The sequence below is a fragment of the Gigantopelta aegis genome, chromosome 2 (genome assembly GCF_016097555.1).
Source record: "Gigantopelta aegis isolate Gae_Host chromosome 2, Gae_host_genome, whole genome shotgun sequence".
NCBI lineage: Eukaryota > Metazoa > Mollusca > Gastropoda > Neomphalida > Peltospiridae > Gigantopelta > Gigantopelta aegis.
The window spans coordinates 7,573,009-7,600,108 of NC_054700.1; the positions used below are offsets into that span (position 1 = coordinate 7,573,009).

The window sequence follows — 27,100 nt, forward strand, 5'->3', positions numbered from 1 at the left end:
TAAACAAAAATTAGCCATACAAAATGGGTTCTGCAAGAGATTTTCCATTATATTTTATCTACTTATACACTCATCCACCCCCTTAAAAACCCCCACCAAAAACCCCCACCAACAAACAAACACACCTCAAACACACACACCTACATACGCATACCCACACAGTTGATGACATCACTTACTGATCACACATATGTCCTATGTAGCCTGGCTGACAGAAGGAACACTTGATGATGTTGTTGTTGTCTTTAGTGCACGTCTTGTTCACCACACGAGGATCATGGCACGGACACGGAATACAATCAGAAGAAGTACCTACTGTAGCATCGCCATAGAAACCAGTTTTGCACACTTCACAGTTGTCACCTAGAAAGAACAATAACAGAAAATATATAATGCATGTTACAAATAGTAGCAAATTAAGAGATAAACAGTGTAAAATAATAAAATGCTATGTATAAGCAATGATATTGGTAATTATGATAGTGATGGTGATGATGAAAAAAGTTTGTTTTATTTAACGACAGCACTAGAGCACATTGATTAATTAATCATCGGCTATTGAATGTCAAACATTTGGTAATTCTGACTCATAGTCATCAAAAGAAACCCACTACATTTTTCCTAAGGGATCTTTTATATGCACTTTGCCACAGACAGGAAAGCACATACCACAGGCTTTAACCAGTTGTGTTGCACTGGTTGGAGTAAGAAAAATCCCAATCAGTTGAATGGATCCACAAAGATGGTTCAATCCTGTGACAGTAGCACCCCAAGCAAGCACTCAACTGACTGAGCTAAATTCTGTCCCCTGATGATGACGATGATGATTAAGATGATGACGATGACGATGATGATAATGATGATTATGATGATGTAACCAAATTCTAGCCTTTAGCAGAGGTGAGAGGATCAATTGGTATGAAAGAGAGAACCAATATTAGAATGTCTCTCTATTAGGTTGTATTCCACTAAGTCAAATTATATAGACAACAAGGGGCGAGATGTGGCCCAGTGGCAAAGCTCTCACTTGATGCGTCGTCGGTCTAGGATCCCAGTTGGTTGACTCATTGGGCTATTTTTCATTCCAGCCTGTGCACCACGACTGGCATATCAAAAGCCATGGTATGTGCTATCCTGTCTGTGAGATGGTGCATATTAAAAATCCCAAACTACTAATGGAAACATGTAGCGGGTTTCCTCTCTAAGACTATATGTAAAAAATACCAAATGTCTGTCATCCAATAGCCGATGATTAATAAATCAATGAGCTCTAGTGGTGTTGTTAAACGAAACAAACTATAACAATTCTTACAAGGAAAGGAAGGAAATGGTTTATTTAACGCCGCACTCAACACATTTTATTTATGGTTATATGGCGTCAGCCATATGGTTAAGGACCACACAGATACTGAGAGAGGAAACCCGCTGTCGCCACTTCATGGGCTACTCTTTTTGATTAGCAGCAAGGAATCTTTTATAGGCACCATCCCATAGACAGGATAGCAAATACCACGGCCTTTGATGTATCAGTCATAGTGCACTGGCTGGAGCAAGAAATAGCCCAATGGGTCCACTGATGGGGATCGATCACAAACTGACCGCACATCAAGCGAGCGTTTACCATTGGGCTACGTCTCACCCCAATTCTGACAAATGCAGCTAGTCAGACAGAAGGCAGTTTAGTGGCTGCACACTTCGCCACTGTGCTATTTAATCTCTCTCCGAGTCAGTCAGTAATGGGGTGTGAACCGCACACCTTCCATCCTTAGAGTCTCCTGGGTTAACCACTACACTGCCAGATTACCACCAACAGTAACTCATTTAAAAATTGCAACATATATACCCATACATGCAGCTATAAATACTGCAACCTCTTAACCTTAAAGTAAACCAGTAAAAAATTGGTGTTACACAGGGATTCTGGAATTGTTTTTTCAAATCCGCATGCCATGGGATCAGTGATTTAAAAAATGTACTAGCCATGATTAAAAATTCACTAGCCTTACTTTACTTCAAGTTAATACAATTTTACTAAATAATAGTAATAATCAGATATGTCCCCTAAAGAGGGAGATAGAACTTAAAAACACTAACATTGGGGGTTGAGGAGGGGTCAGGATATTCACATTTACAAAATAGATTTAGCTGCAACATTTGACAATTCTTTTTTTCACTAGCCATCGGGCATGGCAATAGTAGTTATTTACTAGCCCAACATTGAATATCACTAGCCATGGAAGTGCGGCTACCATAATCTAGAAGCCCTGGGGTTAAGCTGCTAGTTCAGATATAATGGAAGGCAGCTAGAGAAGCGTCTTTATTGAATATTGTGACACCCAATAGCAAATGAGTATTTTTGTGCTAGGGTGTCATTAAACATTCATTCATTATTGAATATTCTTCATTCTGCACAAGTAGGACCCTTCATGTTTCTAGCATAATAGTACATGCACATCTGTTCTAGTTTAAATCAAATTGCAGGATTTCACAGGCCAGATGAAACAACATTTTATGACAAGTCTTGTCAAATATCTCACCAATGATGGGTATGGCTGTATTTAATGCTCTATTTAAAGTTAGGTGAACTTTGGACTGGTGAGATACTATTTCGTATACTGCGACCTAGAATAACTCACCTGTGGTGTTATGCTGACAGTCGACACACACACCTGTGTTGGGGTCACAATTACCGGTGTGTCCGTGACACTCACACGGCACACACATACCTAGGTACGGGTGCATCTGAAGATTTGCTCTCTTGAACCCAGGAGCACAGTCCTGAAAAAAATTAAAATTTAGTTTTTTTAACAACTATAGAACATTTATTTATTATTAATCAGTTACTGAGTGTTAAACATTTGGTAATTTTGAATTATATAGTCTTCAGAGAAAATCCACTATATTTTCCCCATTAATAGCAATTAAGAGATCTTTCATATGCACTTTCCCACAGACAGAACAGCATATAGCTTTGACATAGCAGTCATGGAGCACTGGTTGGAATGGGAAAAAAACCTAATCAGAGAATTGATCCACTGACGGGGTTTGATAGACAATCAAAGTACCTCAGGTGAGTGCTCTACTGACTGAGATAGATCCCACCCCAATTCTGAAAAAGACCCCCCCCCCCCCCAAAAAAAAAAAAAAAAAAAAAACCACACAAAAAAACAAGCTCCTATACAATAAATGTATTAGTCCCATATTAATTGACACCACTCCTTTTTTAAAATATACCTTAACAAAATTAAATTAAATGTTTTATACATGTGTATAAGAATTAAGTTCCAATCTGGAAGTATCTAATCCATCTCCATCAAAAGTAAATTCCAATTCCTTACCTAACAAATCCCACTTAGCAAAAACATGACAAGTAAATGGAAAACAAACCTTCACCAATGAATTTAAACTCCAGTCTGAGATACCTACTGGGGACCACATTTGACACTGTTCTACTTAACAAGTAAATAGAAACCATTCACCAAAGAATGAATATAAACTCCAGTTTGATATACCGACTGGGACCCACATTGACAATGTTCTACTTAACAAGTAAATAGAAACCCTTCACCAAAGAATGAATATAAACTCCAGTCTGATATACCTACTGGGACCCACATTGACAATGTTCTACTTAACAAGTAAATAGAAACCCTTCACCAAAGAAAGAATATAAACTCCAGTCTGGGATACCTTCTGGGACCCACATTGACACTGTTCTACTTAACAAGTAAATAGAAACCCTTCACCAAAGAAAGAATATAAACTCCAGTCTGGGATACCTTCTGGGACCCACATTGACACTGTTCTACTTAACAAATACACCACAAGTAAATAAACACCCTTCACCAAAAAAACTCCATGTTATGATATCTCACAAGACAAACCCATAAACTGGGGGCATATTTACACTGTTCTACTACTTAACAAATACACCACAAGTAAATAAAAAACCCTTCACCAAAGAATGAATTTAAACTCCAGTGTGAGAAACTGCGCAGGGCAAACTCCTGTACTGGGGCCCACACTGACACATTTCTACTTACAAATGCACAACAAGTAAATAAAAAACTTCACCAAAGAATGAATTTAAACTCCCAATCTGTGATACCTACTGGGGTCGACACGGACACTATTCTACTTAAATATACCACAAGTAAATAGAAAAATCCTTCACCAAAGAAAGAATTTAAACTCCATGTTGAGATACCTCACAGGACAAACCCCTGTACTGGGGCCCACACTGACACGCCTCCACAGCTGGGTTTGGCAAACCATTGGTACCCACTAAACTGTACTCCAGACGTGAGAGGCTTTAAATGCAAACAGAAGTAGATTTATATTGTCACACATGTCCAAGGCATAACATACCGTATACGCAAATATTTTCGCGAATAAAATATACCGCGAAAATTGCGAACACGTTGATAGCACCGCGAATTTAATTACACGCGAAATTATTTCAGATTTGGTATAATATTATTTACCTTATAATATACAGTCTTATCTCTACACGCTCAATACATCAAAATCAAGCAGTCAGAGGTCCGCAAGGTCATGTGATTCTGTAAACCAGCCTGGATTTGATCGAAGTGACACACAGTTGCGCGTAAGTCTGTTTTTACGTAACCTCAGTTTTGTTTGTTTTCTTTGTAACCTTGAATGGAAGTTTTTGGGTACCATCAATAATTAAAAGTTATTCCTTCTGATATTTGCGTTTTTCAATTCTCTGTATCGTGTGTGCGTGTTCCACCAATAACATGTCCTATCAGACATACATACAACATTGACGTCTCGCTGACTGCATGTGCGTGAAATCGTCATTGAAAAGAGTTTGGCAAATGAAATATGGGTAATTTTGATTTTATTATCGGGGTACACAATCGCGAAAATAATTCCTCGCGAAAATGTAAAATGAAAGCCCAATCGCGAATTATTTTAGCCGCGAAAATATTTGCGTATACGGTATTGATAAACACACACACACACACACACACACAGAGAGAGAGATAGACACAGAGACAAAGACAGAAGTAGAAATAGAGAGGGGGAAAGAGAGAGGGAGAAAGGGGGAGAAAAGGTGGAGAGAGAGAGAGAGCGAGAGAGAGAGAGAGAGCGAGAGAGAGAGAGAGAAAGAGAGAGAGAGAGAGAGAGAGAGAGAGAGAGAGAGAGAGAATCACATTAAGGTTGCAAATGACAATTAATTACTCCATACAATTCAATACAATGTCATTCTATGTCAGAATATATTAAGGAAACAATTTGAGAGGGCGATGTGTCTGCTAGTTTTAGAAAGTACTTGTACTCTTCTCAGACACCTACCTTACTAAAAATCAACAAACGTCGACCATAAAATTTTTCAGTTAACCACCCTCATGCCAGAGCACAACCTCATGTTGCTGTTATACAAATGACAGTATACCACTTGTACAGTTGTTATCAGTTAGTATTAACTATAACAAGCAACTTCAAACCAATTAGTTATTTAAATACTAATGGGGTCAACCTACTTGTAATTATGAAACAAAGATTTCAAAACGCATATCAGAATCTATTAAAAACATTTTTTTATGATGGACTATTTTCTAAACTGAACTATATATTAAGCTGCTACAAGTAACGACACCAAGAATGGTGGTGTGGTGGTGCCTTAATGAAGGAAGGAAGGAACTGTTTTATTTAACGACGCACTCAACACATTTTAGTTATGGTTATATGGCATCAGACATATGGTTAACGACCGCACAGATATTGAGGGAGGAAACCCGCTGTCGCCACTTCATAGGCTACTCTTTTCGATTAGCAGCAAGGGATCTTTTATATACACCATCCCACAGACAAGATAGTACATATGATGGCCTTTGTTACACCAGTTGTGGAGCATTGGCTGGAACGAGAAATAGCTCAATGGGCCCACCGACGGGGATCGATCCCAGAATGACCGCACATCAAGCGAGCGCTGTACCACTGAGCTACATCCCATAAGACACATAAAAAAACCTGGCCCACAAACCTTGTTTTATGTGGAGAACTAGCATGTCGGGCCGGCATCAGAATCATCTTCGTATCAGATATTGCCAGTAAAAACTTTCCCCGGGTGACATTGGCAGATGTTCCTTCCTCCACCCAGTCAGCCTCGGTCAGAGACACAACAAGTGGTTTTGTTACATTTGCAGATTCTAGTGGTGCAAAACGGTGAACCAGTCGAACATTGTTTCGACCAATCAAAATGGCATTTCTTGATATTGGTGTCCCGGCAGAATAGGTGACATCAGCTTCAATCTTACTACCATAAATACCCAAAAGATTACCCTGCAATGAATAAAATACATGAATGAATAAATGAATGAATAATTCATAAATGAATATATGAATGAATGAATGAATAAATGATTGAATGAATGATATTGAATGACTGATTGAATTAAGTAATAGGTGACATCAGCTTCAATCTTACTACCATAAATACCCAAAAGATTACGCTGCAATGAATAAAATACATGAATGAATAAATGAATGAATAATTCATAAATGAATACAGGAATGAATGAATGAATGAATAAATAAATGATTGAATTAAGTAATTAAAAAATTAATTAATTAATTATAAATGAATATATGAATGAATGAATGGAAAGAATAAATGAATGAATGAATGAATGAATGAACGCATGAATGAATGAATGAATGCTAATGGAATGCTAACAGTAAAATTTAGCGAGCTTCCTCTGAAGAGACACCAAATGTTTGACATCCAATAGCCGATGATTAATTAATAAATGTGCTCAAGTGGTGTTGTTAAACAAAACAAACTTTAGCATTAACTTGTTATCTGAAACACATAATGATACCTTCTAACATAGCTAGAGCTATCTTCTCAAGGACTAAATAAAACAAACTTTAGCATTAACTTGTTATCTGAAACACATAATGATACCTTCTAACATAGCTAGAGCTATCTTCTCAAGGACTAAATAAAACAAACTTTAGCATTAACTTGTTATCTGAAACACATAATGATACCTTCTAACATAGCTAGAGCTATCTTCTCAAGGACTAAATAAAACAAACTTTAGCATTAACTTGTTATCTGAAACACATAATGATACCTTCTAACATAGCTAGAGCTATCTTCTCAAGGACTAAATAAAACAAACTTTAGCATTAACTTGTTATCTGAAACACATAATGATACCTTCTAACATAGCTAGAGCTATCTTCTCAAGGACTAAATAAAACAAACTTTAGCATTAACTTGTTATCTGAAACACATAATGATACCTTCTAACATAGCTAGAGCTATCTTCTCAAGGACTAAATAAAACAAACTTTAGCATTAACTTGTTATCTGAAACACATAATGATACCTTCTAACATAGCTAGAGCTATCTTCTCAAGGACTAAATAAAACAAACTTTAGCATTAACTTGTTATCTGAAACACATAATGATACCTTCTAACATAGCTAGAGCTATCTTCTCAAGGACTAAATAAAACAAACTTTAGCATTAACTTGTTATCTGAAACACATAATGATACCTTCTAACATAGCTAGAGCTATCTTCTCAAGGACTAAATAAAACAAACTTTAGCATTAACTTGTTATCTGAAACACATAATGATACCTTCTAACATAGCTAGAGCTATCTTCTCAAGGACTAAATAAAACAAACTTTAGCATTAACTTGTTATCTGAAACACATAATGATACCTTCTAACATAGCTAGAGCTATCTTCTCAAGGACTAAATAAAACAAACTTTAGCATTAACTTGTTATCTGAAACACATAATGATACCTTCTAACATAGCTAGAGCTATCTTCTCAAGGACTAAATAAAACAAACTTTAGCATTAACTTGTTATCTGAAACACATAATGATACCTTCTAACATAGCTAGAGCTATCTTCTCAAGGACTAAATAAAACAAACTTTAGCATTAACTTGTTATCTGAAACACATAATGATACCTTCTAACATAGCTAGAGCTATCTTCTCAAGGACTAAATAAAACAAACTTTAGCATTAACTTGTTATCTGAAACACATAATGATACCTTCTAACATAGCTAGAGCTATCTTCTCAAGGACTAAATAAAACAAACTTTAGCATTAACTTGTTATCTGAAACACATAATGATACCTTCAAACATAGCTAGAGCTATCTTCTCAAGGACTAAATAAAACAAACTTTAGCATTAACTTGTTATCTGAAACACATAATGATACCTTCTAACATAGCTAGAGCTATCTTCCAAGGATTAAACAAAACAAACTTTAGCATTAACTTGTTATCTGAAACACATAATGATACCTTCTAACATAGCTAGAGCTATCTTCTCAAGGACTAAATAAAACAAACTTTAGCATTAACTTGTTATCTGAAACACATAATGATACCTTCTAACATAGCTAGAGCTATCTTCTCAAGGACTAAATAAAACAAACTTTAGCATTAACTTGTTATCTGAAACACATAATGATACCTTCTAACATAGCTAGAGCTATCTTCTCAAGGACTAAATAAAACAAACTTTAGCATTAACTTGTTATCTGAAACACATAATGATACCTTCTAACATAGCTAGAGCTATCTTCTCAAGGACTAAATAAAACAAACTTTAGCATTAACTTGTTATCTGAAACACATAATGATACCTTCTAACATAGCTAGAGCTATCTTCTCAAGGATTAAACAAAACAAACTTTAGCATTAACTTGTTATCTGAAACACATGATACCTTCTAACATAGCTACAGCTATCTTCTCAAGGACTAAACAAAACAAACTTTAGCATTAACTTGTTATCTGAAACACATAATGATACCTTCTAACATAGCTAGAGCTATCTTCTCAAGGACTAAATAAAACAAACTTTAGCATTAACTTGTTATCTGAAACACATAATGATACCTTCTAACATAGCTAGAGCTATCTTCTCAAGGATTAAACAAAACAAACTTTAGCATTAACTTGTTATCTGAAACACATAATGATACCTTCTAACATAGCTAGAGCTATCTTCTCAAGGACTAAACAAAACAAACTTTAGCATTAACTTGTTATCTGAAACACATAATGATACCTTCTAACATAGCTAGAGCTATCTTCTCAAGGACTAAATAAAACAAACTTTAGCATTAACTTGTTATCTGAAACACATAATGATACCTTCTAACATAGCTAGAGCTATCTTCTCAAGGACTAAATAAAACAAACTTTAGCATTAACTTGTTATCTGAAACACATAATGATACCTTCTAACATAGCTAGAGCTATCTTCTCAAGGACTAAATAAAACAAACTTTAGCATTAACTTGTTATCTGAAACACATAATGATACCTTCTAACATAGCTAGAGCTATCTTCTCAAGGATTAAACAAAACAAACTTTAGCATTAACTTGTTATCTGAAACACATAATGATACCTTCTAACATAGCTAGAGCTATCTTCTCAAGGACTAAATAAAACAAACTTTAGCATTAACTTGTTATCTGAAACACATAATGATACCTTCAAACATAGCTAGAGCTATCTTCTCAAGGACTAAACAAAACAAACTTTAGCATTAACTTGTTATCTGAAACACATAATGATACCTTCAAACATAGCTAGAGCTATCTTCTCAAGGACTAAACAAAACAAACTTTAGCATTAACTTGTTATCTGAAACACATAATGATACCTTCTAACATAGCTAGAGCTATCTTCTCAAGGACTAAATAAAACAAACTTTAGCATTAACTTGTTATCTGAAACACATAATGATACCTTCTAACATAGCTAGAGCTATCTTCTCAAGGATTAAACAAAACAAACTTTAGCATTAACTTGTTATCTGAAACACATAATGATACCTTCTAACATAGCTAGAGCTATCTTCTCAAGGACTAAACAAAACAAACTTTAGCATTAACTTGTTATCTGAAACACATAATGATACCTTCTAACATAGCTAGAGCTATCTTCTCAAGGACTAAATAAAACAAACTTTAGCATTAACTTGTTATCTGAAACACATAATGATACCTTCTAACATAGCTAGAGCTATCTTCTCAAGGACTAAATAAAACAAACTTTAGCATTAACTTGTTATCTGAAACACATAATGATACCTTCTAACATAGCTAGAGCTATCTTCTCAAGGACTAAATAAAACAAACTTTAGCATTAACTTGTTATCTGAAACACATAATGATACCTTCTAACATAGCTAGAGCTATCTTCTCAAGGATTAAACAAAACAAACTTTAGCATTAACTTGTTATCTGAAACACATAATGATACCTTCTAACATAGCTAGAGCTATCTTCTCAAGGACTAAATAAAACAAACTTTAGCATTAACTTGTTATCTGAAACACATAATGATACCTTCTAACATAGCTAGAGCTATCTTCTCAAGGACTAAACAAAACAAACTTTAGCATTAACTTGTTATCTGAAACACATAATGATACCTTCTAACATAGCTAGAGCTATCTTCTCAAGGACTAAATAAAACAAACTTTAGCATTAACTTGTTATCTGAAACACATAATGATACCTTCTAACATAGCTAGAGCTATCTTCTCAAGGACTAAATAAAACAAACTTTTGCATTAACTTGTTATCTGAAACACATAATGATACCTTCTAACATAGCTAGAGCTATCTTCTCAAGGACTAAATAAAACAAACTTTAGCATTAACTTGTTATCTGAAACACATAATGATACCTTCTAACATAGCTAGAGCTATCTTCTCAAGGACTAAACAAAACAAACTTTAGCATTAACTTGTTATCTGAAACACATAATGATACCTTCTAACATAGCTAGAGCTATCTTCTCAAGGATTAAACAAAACAAACTTTAGCATTAACTTGTTATCTGAAACACATAATGATACCTTCTAACATAGCTAGAGCTATCTTCTCAAGGATTAAACAAAACAAACTTTAGCATTAACTTGTTATCTGAAACACATAATGATACCTTCTAACATAGCTAGAGCTATCTTCTCAAGGATTAAACAAAACAAACTTTAGCATTAACTTGTTATCTGAAACACATAATGATACCTTCTAACATAGCTAGAGCTATCTTCTCAAGGATTAAACAAAACAAACTTTAGCATTAACTTGTTATCTGAAACACATAATGATACCTTCTAACATAGCTAGAGCTATCTTCTCAAGGATTAAACAAAACAAACTTTAGCATTAACTTGTTATCTGAAACACATAATGATACCTTCTAACATAGCTAGAGCTATCTTCTCAAGGATTAAACAAAACAAACTTTAGCATTAACTTGTTATCTGAAACACATAATGATACCTTCTAACATAGCTAGAGCTATCTTCTCAAGGATTAAACAAAACAAACTTTAGCATTAACTTGTTATCTGAAACACATAATGATACCTTCTAACATAGCTAGAGCTATCTTCTCAAGGATTAAACAAAACAAACTTTAGCATTAACTTGTTATCTGAAACACATAATGATACCTTCTAACATAGCTAGAGCTATCTTCCAAGGATTAAACAAAACAAACTTTAGCATTAACTTGTTATCTGAAACACATAATGATACCTTCTAACATAGCTAGAGCTATCTTCCAAGGATTAAACAAAACAAACTTTAGCATTAACTTGTTATCTGAAACACATAATGATACCTTCTAACATAGCTAGAGCTATCTTCCAAGGATTAAACAAAACAAACTTTAGCATTAACTTGTTATCTGAAACACATAATGATACCTTCTAACATAGCTAGAGCTATCTTCTCAAGGACTAAATAAAACAAACTTTAGCATTAACTTGTTATCTGAAACACATAATGATACCTTCAAACATAGCTAGAGCTATCTTCTCAAGGACTAAACAAAACAAACTTTAGCATTAACTTGTTATCTGAAACACATAATGATACCTTCAAACATAGCTAGAGCTATCTTCTCAAGGACTAAACAAAACAAACTTTAGCATTAACTTGTTATCTGAAACACATAATGATACCTTCTAACATAGCTAGAGCTATCTTCTCAAGGACTAAATAAAACAAACTTTAGCATTAACTTGTTATCTGAAACACATAATGATACCTTCTAACATAGCTAGAGCTATCTTCTCAAGGATTAAACAAAACAAACTTTAGCATTAACTTGTTATCTGAAACACATAATGATACCTTCTAACATAGCTAGAGCTATCTTCTCAAGGACTAAACAAAACAAACTTTAGCATTAACTTGTTATCTGAAACACATAATGATACCTTCTAACATAGCTAGAGCTATCTTCTCAAGGACTAAATAAAACAAACTTTAGCATTAACTTGTTATCTGAAACACATAATGATACCTTCTAACATAGCTAGAGCTATCTTCTCAAGGACTAAATAAAACAAACTTTAGCATTAACTTGTTATCTGAAACACATAATGATACCTTCTAACATAGCTAGAGCTATCTTCTCAAGGACTAAATAAAACAAACTTTAGCATTAACTTGTTATCTGAAACACATAATGATACCTTCTAACATAGCTAGAGCTATCTTCTCAAGGATTAAACAAAACAAACTTTAGCATTAACTTGTTATCTGAAACACATAATGATACCTTCTAACATAGCTAGAGCTATCTTCTCAAGGACTAAATAAAACAAACTTTAGCATTAACTTGTTATCTGAAACACATAATGATACCTTCTAACATAGCTAGAGCTATCTTCTCAAGGACTAAACAAAACAAACTTTAGCATTAACTTGTTATCTGAAACACATAATGATACCTTCTAACATAGCTAGAGCTATCTTCTCAAGGACTAAATAAAACAAACTTTAGCATTAACTTGTTATCTGAAACACATAATGATACCTTCTAACATAGCTAGAGCTATCTTCTCAAGGACTAAATAAAACAAACTTTTGCATTAACTTGTTATCTGAAACACATAATGATACCTTCTAACATAGCTAGAGCTATCTTCTCAAGGACTAAATAAAACAAACTTTAGCATTAACTTGTTATCTGAAACACATAATGATACCTTCTAACATAGCTAGAGCTATCTTCTCAAGGACTAAACAAAACAAACTTTAGCATTAACTTGTTATCTGAAACACATAATGATACCTTCTAACATAGCTAGAGCTATCTTCTCAAGGATTAAACAAAACAAACTTTAGCATTAACTTGTTATCTGAAACACATAATGATACCTTCTAACATAGCTAGAGCTATCTTCTCAAGGATTAAACAAAACAAACTTTAGCATTAACTTGTTATCTGAAACACATAATGATACCTTCTAACATAGCTAGAGCTATCTTCTCAAGGATTAAACAAAACAAACTTTAGCATTAACTTGTTATCTGAAACACATAATGATACCTTCTAACATAGCTAGAGCTATCTTCTCAAGGATTAAACAAAACAAACTTTAGCATTAACTTGTTATCTGAAACACATAATGATACCTTCTAACATAGCTAGAGCTATCTTCTCAAGGATTAAACAAAACAAACTTTAGCATTAACTTGTTATCTGAAACACATAATGATACCTTCTAACATAGCTAGAGCTATCTTCTCAAGGATTAAACAAAACAAACTTTAGCATTAACTTGTTATCTGAAACACATAATGATACCTTCTAACATAGCTAGAGCTATCTTCTCAAGGATTAAACAAAACAAACTTTAGCATTAACTTGTTATCTGAAACACATAATGATACCTTCTAACATAGCTAGAGCTATCTTCTCAAGGATTAAACAAAACAAACTTTAGCATTAACTTGTTATCTGAAACACATAATGATACCTTCTAACATAGCTAGAGCTATCTTCCAAGGATTAAACAAAACAAACTTTAGCATTAACTTGTTATCTGAAACACATAATGATACCTTCTAACATAGCTAGAGCTATCTTCCAAGGATTAAACAAAACAAACTTTAGCATTAACTTGTTATCTGAAACACATAATGATACCTTCTAACATAGCTAGAGCTATCTTCCAAGGATTAAACAAAACAAACTTTAGCATTAACTTGTTATCTGAAACACATAATGATACCTTCTAACATAGCTAGAGCTATCTTCCAAGGATTAAACAAAACAAACTTTAGCATTAACTTGTTATCTGAAACACATAATGATACCTTCTAACATAGCTAGAGCTATCTTCCAAGGATTAAACAAAACAAACTTTAGCATTAACTTGTTATCTGAAACACATAATGATACCTTCTAACATAGCTAGAGCTATCTTCCAAGGATTAAACAAAACAAACTTTAGCATTAACTTGTTATCTGAAACACATAATGATACCTTCTAACATAGCTAGAGCTATCTTCTCAAGGATTAAACAAAAAAAAGAGAAGAATTTCAGATGATTCAAACTTGCATATAAAGCGGCATGTTCACAGAATCCTGTTCAGTGACAAGATTTGAAAATTGCTTAGATGAAATCTGCGTAAATAAATTGTGTGTTTAACAGTTAAAAAGTTAAAACTTTGTTTTGTTTAATGACACTACTAAAGCACATTGATTTATTAATTGATTTATTAATAATTGGCTATTGGATGTCAAACATTTGATAATTTTTTACTCTTAGTCTTCATAGGAAACCCACTACATTTCTCCATTAGCAGCAAAGGATATTTCATATGCACTTTCCCACAGTACATAGCACAGCTTTTGATATACAATCATGGGGCACTGGTTGGGATCAAAAAAACAAAATAAGAGAATGGGTCCACCAACAAGATTTGATCCTGCGACCAAATCACCTCAGGCAAGCACTCTACTGACTGGGCTAGATCTCGGCCCTTCTAAACTGGTGCATTTCATCAGTTCTCCTTGAATCTGGATTAGACAAATTCCACTGTGTTTAGATTGTAGAAAACATGGAACGTGATTTTATCAGAGCAAAATAAGGACAATTTATTTTGTTTGTTAATGACACCACTAGAGCACATTGATTTATTAATCATCGGCTATTGAATGTGAAACATATGGTCATTTTGACAAGTCATAGAGAGGAAACCAGGTACATTTTTCCATTAGTAGCAAGGAATCTTTTATATGCACCATCCCACAGACAGGATAGTACATACCACAGCCTTTGATGTACCAGTCTCAGTGCACTGGCTAGAATGAGAAATAGCCCAATGGGCCCACCGACGGGGATTGATCCTAGACCAACTGCACATCAGGTGTGCGCTTTATCACAGGGCTACGTCCTGCCCCTGCAAGAGAAAGACCACATAACAAGAGTGAAGGAGAAAGATGGGAAAGGAAAAGAAATGTTGTATTGAACAACACACTCAACACATCTTATTTACAGTTATGGTTAAGGACCACATAAATATTGAGAGGAAACCTGCTGTTGCCACTTCATGTGCTACTCTTTTTGATTAGCAGCAAGGTATCTTTTATATGCACCATCCCACAGACAGACAGGATAGCACATACCATGGCCTTTGATATATCAGTCGTGGGTGCACTGGTTGAAAAGAGAAATAGCCCAATGGGCCCACCGACGGGGATCGATCCTAGACCGACTGCACATCAGGTGTGCGCTTTACCACTGAGCTATGTCCCGTCCCTGCAAGAGAAAGATGTACAGACCACATAACAAGTGCGAAGGAGAAGAAGGAAGTTTCAATCACTTGACTGGAACAGGAAGCAGAGGAGTCACCGGAAGATTTTAAGCCATCCCATTGGCTGTTGGGAAGTTCTGATCAGTCCATTAATTGTTCCAGGGGTAAAATGCCATTGGTTTGAGGTCAGGTTAAGACGATGAAGAGAAATTTTAATCTACTCACCTGGAGTTCAGAAGGCATTCTCCAGAAGACCTCCGTCTGACCATCAAGAGCTGCCTCAAGGTAAACACGACCATCACTTGCAGCTCTCACGGTCAATGTAAAGGACACAGACGCCATCAAGGTCGCATTCTGTATGGGAGTGCCAGCCCTGTCGGTCATCTTCATCACCGTTGACAGCTCACCACCACTTGAACTACTCGCTAGCAGGAAGGATTTCTGTTGGAAACAAACACAATACAACATGACCATATCTAAGAAGGGTGGGCAGTCATTACTCCATCCTCAAAAGAAATACCCCACTAAACAAAACATGAATGTAATATTGTAAGAAATATGTTTCCGCATTCCAGATCTGACATGTGGTATAAATCTGTTTTCTGGATAAGAATCTGGTTTTTTGGATTCCAAAAATAAAAGACTGAAACAACAAGGTTTTGATTTTAGGTACCCTACTCAGTGGCCTAACTTGGGAATTTCAGGTGGTACGCACACTTTTTTTGGCGATGGAATAAAACGCTATTGGCTGTGCGTTTACATCATATATTTTAATTTTAAAAAAAAGATTTTTTATCTCAGGTGGTACGCAGCTGTGTATCTGTGTATATGGAAGATAGGCCCCTGCCTACTCAAGTCAACTGATCACCATTGGTCACAAGTGTCTTTTTTGTTGACAAATGTTTCTTTTGTTCAGTTGAAGAAGACCCTATATTACTATGCCCCTATTTTATTTTAATGACCTCCCCCATGCACCCCCAAGTTATATTAAGGTAGATGTGTCCCTGCAAACCACTATACTAAATACAAATAAACAAGATTAGCTTTAATATTCCAAGACTGGTTTATTACAAATAATTTAGCATAATCCAAACAAATTCAAGGAGTTATCTTTTGTTGGGGTTAGAGTGTGTGCAATTACTCAGACATACGTTTGGTTGGGTTAACCACACCTCCACTAAGGCCAGTACTCAGTTAATTGTGACATACATGTATAATTATCCAGCATAATTTAAATAAACTCAGAGATTTACCCTCCGATTGCTACAAATACACAAACTTAATCCAGTATATAAATAAATTTAAATAAATTAACATAAATTGCTCTGTCTCACGTCGGCTCATGCAAAACAAATTCTACATGAACAAAAAACAAACAAAAACTGCTAGCCTCGTCACTAATTTATTTTAGTCAAATTTACTGTGAATTTGACACTGAGAGCAATTGCTGTCCTACAAAATTTCAGGTGAGCAGTTTATTGTGCACCATTGATTTTCAAACCATAAGCACTGTTACCCATTGTTGTGGTTTGCAGGGTAGGGCCTACAATATTTCACATGCACTATTGTTCAGTTCATGTGACGGTTACACAAATTTAAATTTGTGCAAACTTCCAGTTGGTTAAATGGTGAACCTTTATACATTCTAAAATTAAAAGTCACAAACTACAGGATCATAAGAGTCATTAGAATTTTATTTGCTATGCAAATGTAATTTGTGCACCCAAACAATCAGTTACCTAGTCTTTCCCACAGGGAACACCTTTTTTCAAAAAGTGGAATTTATTCTAAGTTATTTATTTTTGAGCAGATTGTTTTGTAACTTGCATACAAAAATAGTCTTCTTTTTCTGTTATTTCCAAAACACTTTTACTTTTCTTTTTACGTCAAAACAAACTGAAATTATTTAAAAAAAAAAAAAAAAATTGTAGGAGGATGGGATGGACTATACGTGAATATCACATGAATGAAGTCCCATTTAACAAAGATTTTGAAATATTGTCTCCTGGGTTTGAAACTGGAATTTGATTATTACAAATAAGCAAGAATAATCCAAACAACTTGAAACAGTTACCCGCTGTAGTAGCTGGGGGGAGCTGTGACAATTGGTGACCACACCCATGCAGATACAATCGAGACATCCTTTTGGGTTCTGTTTCTCCATGTAGAACGAGCCAACCTTACAGCCTGTACACAGCTTGCCTTCCACATTGTCCTGAATGTATCAAAATAAATAATAAAAACATGTCATTATACTAGCAGTCACTTGAAATGGGGAAAATGTAACTCATTATGAGAGGTTCCATACCCTGTCCAAGAATCAATTCAACAAGAAATAACCAACTTTCATGATCTACGTCATCAGTTCAAGCACAACCGTTTCCATTCTCATAGTCGGGTTATGGGAATCAGACTAAGCATTTCATTTTGACATAATTTGATTGCAATTAGGCTTACATAATGTATTTATTAAGTAGTACACAATGTATTTATTAAATATTACACAATGTATTTATTAAGTATTACACAATGTATTTATTAAGTATTAAGTATTCTGATGTCAACTTGGCCAACCAATGGGCCAACCAAATCATCTTTTGTATTTGTTAAAAGCTTGTTTTGTTTAACGACACCACTAGAGCACATTGATTTATAATCATCGGTTATTGGATGTCAAACATTTGGTTATTCTGACATATAGTCTACGAGAGAAAACCTGCTACATTAGTATCAAGGGATCTTTTATATGCACCATCCTACAGACAGGATAGCACATACCATGGCCTTTGATATGCCAGTCATGGTGCACTGGCTGGAACGAGTTGTATTTGTTCTCCAACTCCCGACCCTTGTGGACTACAAGAATAGAATGATAAAACTCAGTTCATCACAACATATATGGCAAACATTTCAAATGATATCTTGGCAAGTTGTAATTAGTTTTCATTTACGCATCTCCAGTGTTAAAATGTGTTATTAAACTTTTTTATTAAAACAAATTCTTTTTCTTTAACTGAATAAACAGAACTTGTTGTCTGTGAAAGTGAACAAAATCAAAAGTTACATCAGTGGTAGATGGTATACTTCAACAAGAAATGTTACTTTTCGTTTTAAATTTTTAACAAAAGTGGGCATACAGGTAAGTGTCTTAATTTTTTCCAGGAGGTGGAGGTCTAGTTTGCGGTGGGCATCAAGTGTAATAAAATATTTTCTCTCAAGGGACTTTAAACAATACATATATATTCAGGGATTCAATTTTTTTCAAAAACATTACTTGCCACAGGGCATGTGCCAATCAGATATTTACTTGCCCATACTTCATACGGTAACCTGTTCTGTTACTGTACCTAATTTAATACAGTGCTCAATAATGTAATAATCTTGAAAGTAATTGTTTCAATTGCACAAATAGAGAATTTTAGCAATAAGTTACAACACTTACCCAGGAAGTACTAAATTTATACGTCTGTTCAGTGGTATCCACTATTTATTGTATTTTTGTCTGACTTCTCTACTTGTTGATTTAAACTTTATGTTTTAAATAGTGTCCATTTGTTGATTTAAAATTTGTTATTTGTTTGGTAGTGTCTACTTGTTCATCCAAATATGATTATTGTGTCAATGTATGTCTTAGTGACCACTTGTTGTATGGCTGTGGATTATGGCGTAGGCTTATGAAATCTAACTTCACCTTAGACGTTCATTTTACACGAACATAGAGTTACATTTGCAAAGAACTGAAAAACATTAAGTATGTTCTGCTACAAGGTTTATTACATCTAAAATAAAATATCTTACAACTTTTATAAGAATACATTTCATAATATTTATGCTTTGTTTAAGTAAATTTGGAAATTATAAACTCGTAAGTAGCACTTGCTTTAAGCCTAAGCCCCTGTTCATTTGTAAAGAGCAGATTTCGAAACCACGTTAACATCTAATATAATTTTAATATAACAATTTAAAACTGTAATACAGTATTCCACCTCATATACCATGTATGCAACGATTAAACATTTTGATTGCACACACAAGACATGTATACTTTATTTTTTATATAAGCTGTAAAGTGTATTGGATGCTATTTCCAAGTTTGAAGATCATCAAAACGATTATTTGTACGAATTCAATCAAACGATCAGAGGCGGAAATTACTGATCTCAGTTGATAGTAAAAGGGAAATAACTCTAAGTTGTTATCGAACATTTCAACACAATTTCCGTTTTGGTGTGTTAATGCATTGACAAAGCTCTGATCGTTCCAACATTTAGGGTTAGGGTTACCGTAGTTCTTCTAAGAACTATGTAAATGCTCAAACGATCGGAACTCTTTCCAAAGGATTTACCGAGTTTTAGGTGTCACATTAGTCACTTGTCATCGAGCATATGCCGTTAACATAATTACTTGGCCAACATGAAAATTCAACTTGGCACGGGTGTCAGGCATTGGGATTTTTAACATGCCCATATACCACTAAGGTTTCAGGCATGTCCGTCACTGGCCAAGTCTCTGGATAGCCAGTGGCTTGGCCCGGGACAGACCTAATATAGAACAAAACAATTCTTAGGACAGGGGAGTTAATTTACCCATATGACATATTAGACTTATAAATGTTGGTGGTTCACCCTCCCATTCAACAGAAAACAAATCACTGAAATATAATTTAACTATTAACACCTTACCCGACAAGTACATTGTCCATTCTGTCTGTCGCAGACAGGACTGGCTGACCCAACGGGAGAACACCCACAGTCTGTACATCCAGATGGACTGAAGTTTGTGTTTCCGTCCGCACAGCTTGAGCAATGCTTACCAATGACACCAGTTTTACAGATACAGTTCCCGTCTGTGAGATTGCACTGTAGAGAGCTTGAACCTGTGCGGTTGCAGTCACATGCCTGTGAGGAAAAGAAAGGAATGTATGTTTAATGATGTCCCACCCTACAATATGTAAGAAAATTTCCCATATTACACCTTTCTTTAGCCAAAAGTAGCCTATATCAAAGGTCGTGGTATGAGCTATCCTGTCTGTGGGGTGGTGCATATAAAAGATCCCTTGCTGCATTAGGAATAATGTAGCAGGTTTCCTTTGATGACTATGAGTTACAATTACAAAATGTTTGACCTCTAATAGCCGATGATTAATTAATCAATCTGCTCCAGTGGTATTGTTGAACAAAACAAACTTCTTCTTTTTCTTCTTCTATAGCCAAAAAGCATTTTTAAAGAAAGATTTACTTGATTTTTGTTTTATAAAATTGAAATAACATTTATTGGAAATGAATACATACATAATGTCATCTCATGATATTTCACTACAACTTAGCAAAATATTTTTGGGGTCTGGTCTTAACTTTCAGGCACGGCAGAGCAGGGGTGGGGGCTGGGGTGTTTGCAGCCCCCCTCTCCCCCAAATAATTCTGAATCATAAATATTATTGGTAGTAAATCTTAAGGCAGTGATGAATTTCACTTGCAGAATGCAGGAAATTGCATTTCAGGACATCTAGTTTTCATAATTTTATGGAGAAGCATACCCCCAAACACCCTAGAAACTTTGCTTTGCATCCTCAATCTGTCAGCCCTACCCCCAATGTCTACTCAATGCTTCTGTCGTGTCTGACTTTACTGTATTATACAGTTAACTTTTTAAGTAACAGCAACACATACCTGACACCCATTTACACCATCCCAGGCATAGAAGTATGGGTTGCACATGTCACACTGTCGACCCATTGTGTTAGGTGGGCAGGAGCACTGACCAATGATTTTATCACACACTGGGTTACTTCCCTTGCAGTTACAAGCTAGAAAGAACAATAGCAATAAGAAAACAGTGTACAAAAATGTAACTACAATGTCATTGTAAAACAGTGTTTCACATACTTAAAAATAAATTTAAAAAAATGTAATCATGTAACAATAAGTACAACAGTGTAAAATGTTTTACGAAGTAACACATTACTGTAACACTGGCTTGTTAAAATGGTTTTGTTGTGCAGATTTATAATTTAAAATTTAAATGCTACACTCTACCTTTATGTACATATTCCATAATTTTAGAAAGTTGCAAATACCACATTAAGGACCATTCAACATAATGTAAAATTTTGAATTTTGGACCACCCTCCAGTGGCATAGCCCCCCAACATCAAATCTTTTTTTTTTAAACTGTATTAAATGATATAAAATCATACATACATACAGTATGGATTGCCCCCCCCCCCCCCCCACCAATATAAAATTTTGTAATACTAAGACCACCACTACTATAAATTACTTAAAGCAGCATTTTCATTGTGATTAGTCACAGCGACTTGTGGCATGCGATTTGGTACAAAAATCGGAATGTATAAGACTAAAGTCATTCCAATTCAGGTGTTCTCACAGTACAATTTGATTGCATGCAAAAAGTCGGTGCGACTAATCGCATAATGATAATGCCACTTAAAGCACTTGTTAACCTCAACTATTTTCACTGCCAACATTATTGTTTTGTTTTTTGTGTTTTTTTACTTCACTTTACTTTTTTTTATTGATATAGTAATATAAATACCAGATTTTAAAAATTGTCCATAATACACAGAAAAAACAACTGTCCCACATAAAATTTCGTAATGCATACCAACACAACCCCTCTTTCTTATGAGCATTAACAAATTGTCAAAACTAGATGGTGCAAAACTAGAAAAGGTTTGTTTAAGGTTAGAGCACATTGATTTATTAGTCATCGGCTATTGGACGTCAAACATTTGGTAATTTTGACATATAGTCTTAGAGAGGAAACCCGCTATATTTTTCTATTAGTAGCAAGGGATCTTTTATATGCACCGTCCCACAGACAGGATAACATGTATCATTGCCTTTGATATACCAGTCATGGTGTACTGGCTGGAACAAGAACATTAATAGCCCAATGGTCACACCAACGGGGGTTTGATCTTAGACCAACCACGCATCAGGTGGGCACTTTACCACAGGGCTACGTCCTGCTGTAAAATTTTGTAATACTACAACAATCACCCTCTAAAATTACTTAAAGCCCTTGTCCACCCCAATCATTTTCACTGTCAACATAAATGCATTTTCTTTTCATATTTTTGTTTTACTTCGTTGACACGGTAAAATATTATCTGTAATAGAGAAAAAATATGGTCTCACAAAACATTTCCTAAACACCCAATCTTCCTTTTGAGTGTTAACAAATTGCTGAATGGCCCAAAACTAGAAATGCGTGAACAACACATGAATGAAACAATAATGGGAGTTTTCACAATTTTGAGTGTGGATGGAAAATATGTTATACATGAATGACACGATCATTTGCATAATTTTCAGGGGCCTGCAGTGTAAAATGTAAAATAAATAAATCTGTATAATATCCATGTTCGACTGTAACTAAAATCAGGATAAGAATGAAAAAACCTTTAATTACGTTACCTTGGCAACCAACGCTTGTCAAGTTAAAAAAGCCGGGCAAACACGTGTCACACTGCCGTCCTCCCACACCCGCTTTACACTGGCACTGGCCGCCGTTTCTATTACAGAACACACTGGAGCTTCCGTCTACATTACAGGCGCAAAACCGAGGTCCGTTCATGTAGTACATCATCAGAGAGAAGACCCCTTTGTTGCAGGTGCTTTCGTACACTGATCCAGCCCTAAACAAAGAAGCATTCTGTGCATACTGCTAAAGCAACACATTTTCTACGTGCGAGGGCCATAATGGGTAAATTGCAATGAAAGTTAAACATGATCTGTAACTGTATAATAAAATAAACAAAAATTGTTTTGTTGAACGACACCATTGTTAATCATCAGTTATTGGATGTCAAACATTTGGTAATTTTGACATTTAGTCTTAGAGAGGAAACCCGCTACATTTTTCCATTAGTAGCAAGGAATCTTTTATATGCACCATCCCATGCACAGACAGGATGGCACATACCACAGGCTTTGATATACCAGTCGTGGTGCACTGGCTAGGACTTGGAAAGTATTTCTAGACTTCAAAAGTCGGCTAATACACGGCAATATATGGTACATGTAGGTGAAAGAGTAATAATGTAGTTAAACAATTTTTAAATGTTTTTTAAAATACTGACCGACCCAACCTAAATTTTATAGGCCTTACTTCATATCATTTTGGATGACATCACATCTTGCTGCAAAAGCCGAAGACTTCAAGACTGGTTCAGAATCAAGGAACTCAACTGGTATGCAAACTATTTGATCCTAAATTGAGAGAAAATATAAAAACTTTAAAACAAACACTCAGAGCATATTTACATCAATTTAGTCAAGGCAGTGGCATAGCGTGGGTTGCCAGCGCCCGGGGCAAGGCAAGTATTGCATCCCCTAACCAGTGAACCATTAGCACTTCCCAAGTCCCTTCCACCAGTCCAGAATTTTGTGCCCAGGGCAACTGCCCCGGTGGCACACCCCCCCACCCCCACCCCCCACGCTATGTCACTGAGTCAAGTGACTTGTGTCATCACCCTCAGAAGAGTGTTTACATCATTTCTATATAAATCTACATGTATATTTATATATATTGAACATAAAAGGCTTAAGCTGGTTAATAAAGAAAATAACAAACTAGCTAAAGCTTGTGACAAGTGAAAATTATTTGACATAAATATGATAATAACCGGTAACTTGTTTATTATCCTCTATAGAAGATCCCACCTATCTAGATAACATGTATTTACTCCAAAGAGCAAACCACAAAAAGTCATGATGGCAATCGATCACTCAAACAGTAGGAACAATTATGCTTAACACTGGCTGAGACAATTGATTACAGATTATTTCAATAGTGGATCATCACATCATTCAGCAGAGCCCATCTGATCAATTTTCAAATATAATCGACCATTGTAACATTACTCAATTTAAACGGTATTTTTGTATTTAAAAAAAATACTTTCAAAGAAAAAATATTCGACTAACTTATGCTAAGTTAAACCATGCTTTGAACATAATTGGATAAAAAGATTATGTATGACTTTAATGTGATTTTTTAATTATATATATCCAATTAAGGTTAAAGCATACTGTACTGGACACGCACACACACACACACACACACACACACACACACACACACAGAGAGACACACACCTCAACTATATAAGTTATCAGTTCTGGACAGGTATGAATTCTTACAGGTTAATGAATTTATCTAATTAAGGTTCCGTGCTTATATTCAATCAAGGTTCAAGCATGCTGTCCTGGACACACACACACACACACACACACACACACACACACATACACACCTAAACTAACTGAGTTATCCGTTCAGGACAGTCATTAATTCTGACAAGTTAGCGAGAAAAAAGTTGGCATATAGTACCCTTACACCTTCACATTGAGCCGTTAAAATACACTGGGTGAGGGCCGGTACTGGGATGCGAACCTAATATCTACTAGCCAGTGACCAGTGAAGCCAATCAAATAGAATAAGGAAACTGAATGGGTATCATCATACCAGTAATGCCGCTCCTGAGACTCGAACCGTGGTACTGTGGGGTCCAGGAGTCAGAGTGAAGTTGCGCGAGTCTACCTGGGCGTAACACCAGGTGGTTCCAGTAGTCGGACACAAGGCCATGTTAACCTGGGCAGGTATTGGATTATCTGCAGCAGAAAACAAAATACATAGGCCTTATAATCACATGATGCAATGTTGGACTGATATGTATACACGTTCTAGGTCAAGTATTATGACGTCACATGGAATCGTTGTCATAGCGTTGCTATGGTTTGACTGTTTTAGGTGGGTTTTTTACATATACACAACATGTTAGCCAGGCTGAATAAGTAACATGATGTTAAATTAAGACTGAATACATAACCAGGGGTGGGAATTGGTGAACTGTAAAAAAGAGGAAATCTAGGAGTCCCGGGAAATTCTTGAAATCCTAGGTTAAAATCTGTGCCATCCGACACATTTTGGAGGAAAGGACGATTAAAATGAGAGGAATCATGAGAGGAAAACAGCTGATCCCAGGAGAATTCCCACCCCTGATAACATGATGTAAGCAATTACACATGATGTAAAGGCCTGGCTGAATATATATCATGATGTAAGTGAATGCACAACATGATGTAAGCTAGACTGATATGCAACGTGATGTAAAGCTAGACTGAATACATAACATGATGTAAGTGAATGCACAACATGATGTAAGCTAGACTGATATGCAACGTGATGTAAAGCTAGACTGAATACATAACATGATGTAAGTGAATGCACAACATGATGTAAGCTAGACTGATATGCAAAGTGATGTAAAGCTAGACTGAATACATAACATGATGTAAGTGAATGCACAACATGATGTAAGCTAGACTGATATGCAACATGATGTAAGCTAGACTGAATACATAACATGATGTAATGTGTACACACACACACACACACACACACATCATTAAAGAAAATAAACTTATAAGTACGTCTATCTGTCTGTCCATCTGTTTGTACCTGATGCGGTGATCTCAACTGTGAGAGAAGTTGCCTCATCTGTCTTGTATCTGATTACCACTGTACAGACACCACTAAATGTGGTGCCTCCCGGAAATGACAGCATCACATCCAGCTTATCCTGAAAGAATCAAACTCAACATGAGTAACTTGTTCTAGCTCATACAGGTCGTATCATATGTGTGCAAATGCACAAATAAAATGCTGTATTTTTCAATGAATTAAGTTATTAAACTTATTAGTAATACATGTTCAATTGTAAAAGAATAATTAAGTGTATTCTGTATCTGACATTATCTGATAGTCTCAAAAGAAATAACAATTGCAAACAACATTCTGCAGAATTAAATGACTAACCCAACAAACATATTTGCTGTCACAAATAGTTGCATTCATAGATGTTTATCTTAATTCATGTTTCAATTTTTTTTAAATAAATTAAATTTAAAAACATTAAATTAAAATTTTAACTTAAAATTTCAAATTCTTCTTTTTAAGTATTCATTGAGATGAGCATTCATAGATAAAACAAGTTTCAACGATGTACGACAAATGGAGCTAAATTAATGTGAAACTTCAGTGCTAACTTAAACACAAAAAATGTCACCACCACCACGAATAAAGTAATACAGTCAAATCCACTTAATTGGATGTCGGATTATTGTATATTTCGGATATTTGAATATGTTTGTCCTGCACGGAACCATTTGCCATTATGACAATACAAAATCTGATTCTGAACAATTATAATTATAGTGAACCCTGTCTAAACCAGACCCTGAACAAACCAGAACCCTGTCTAAACCTGACCCTGAACAAACCAGAACCCTGTTTAAACCTGACCCTGAACAAACCAGAATCCTGTCAAAACCAGACAAGTTCCATGACCCTAAATGTTCTAAATTTTAAAACACGACCCTCTAAACACCGGATCCTATCTAAATCAGATACATACTAGATCCCGACATGATCCAGTTTAGACCGGTTTCACTGTATTTACAATTAATCATTTGCTCAACAT

The 27,100-nt window shown here is 35.2% G+C and overlaps 1 protein-coding gene across 1 annotated transcript in view; it reads right to left on the reverse strand.

The window, feature by feature from the left end:
• Positions 1 to 27,100, reverse strand: part of LOC121379358 (laminin subunit alpha-2-like) — a 113,722-nt gene that overhangs the window by 60,029 nt on the left and 26,593 nt on the right. Inside the window, exons 12-23 of the mRNA XM_041507939.1 lie at positions 26,080 to 26,200; positions 25,084 to 25,229; positions 23,725 to 23,825; positions 23,031 to 23,251; positions 21,261 to 21,397; positions 20,274 to 20,489; positions 17,666 to 17,806; positions 15,817 to 16,032; positions 6,011 to 6,309; positions 4,208 to 4,310; positions 2,637 to 2,778; positions 180 to 363 (exon numbers count right to left, since the gene is read on the reverse strand). Of these exons, the coding sequence (XP_041363873.1) occupies positions 180 to 363; positions 2,637 to 2,778; positions 4,208 to 4,310; positions 6,011 to 6,309; positions 15,817 to 16,032; positions 17,666 to 17,806; positions 20,274 to 20,489; positions 21,261 to 21,397; positions 23,031 to 23,251; positions 23,725 to 23,825; positions 25,084 to 25,229; positions 26,080 to 26,200 (2,027 nt within the window). The remainder of the gene's footprint in view (positions 1 to 179; positions 364 to 2,636; positions 2,779 to 4,207; positions 4,311 to 6,010; positions 6,310 to 15,816; positions 16,033 to 17,665; positions 17,807 to 20,273; positions 20,490 to 21,260; positions 21,398 to 23,030; positions 23,252 to 23,724; positions 23,826 to 25,083; positions 25,230 to 26,079; positions 26,201 to 27,100) is intronic.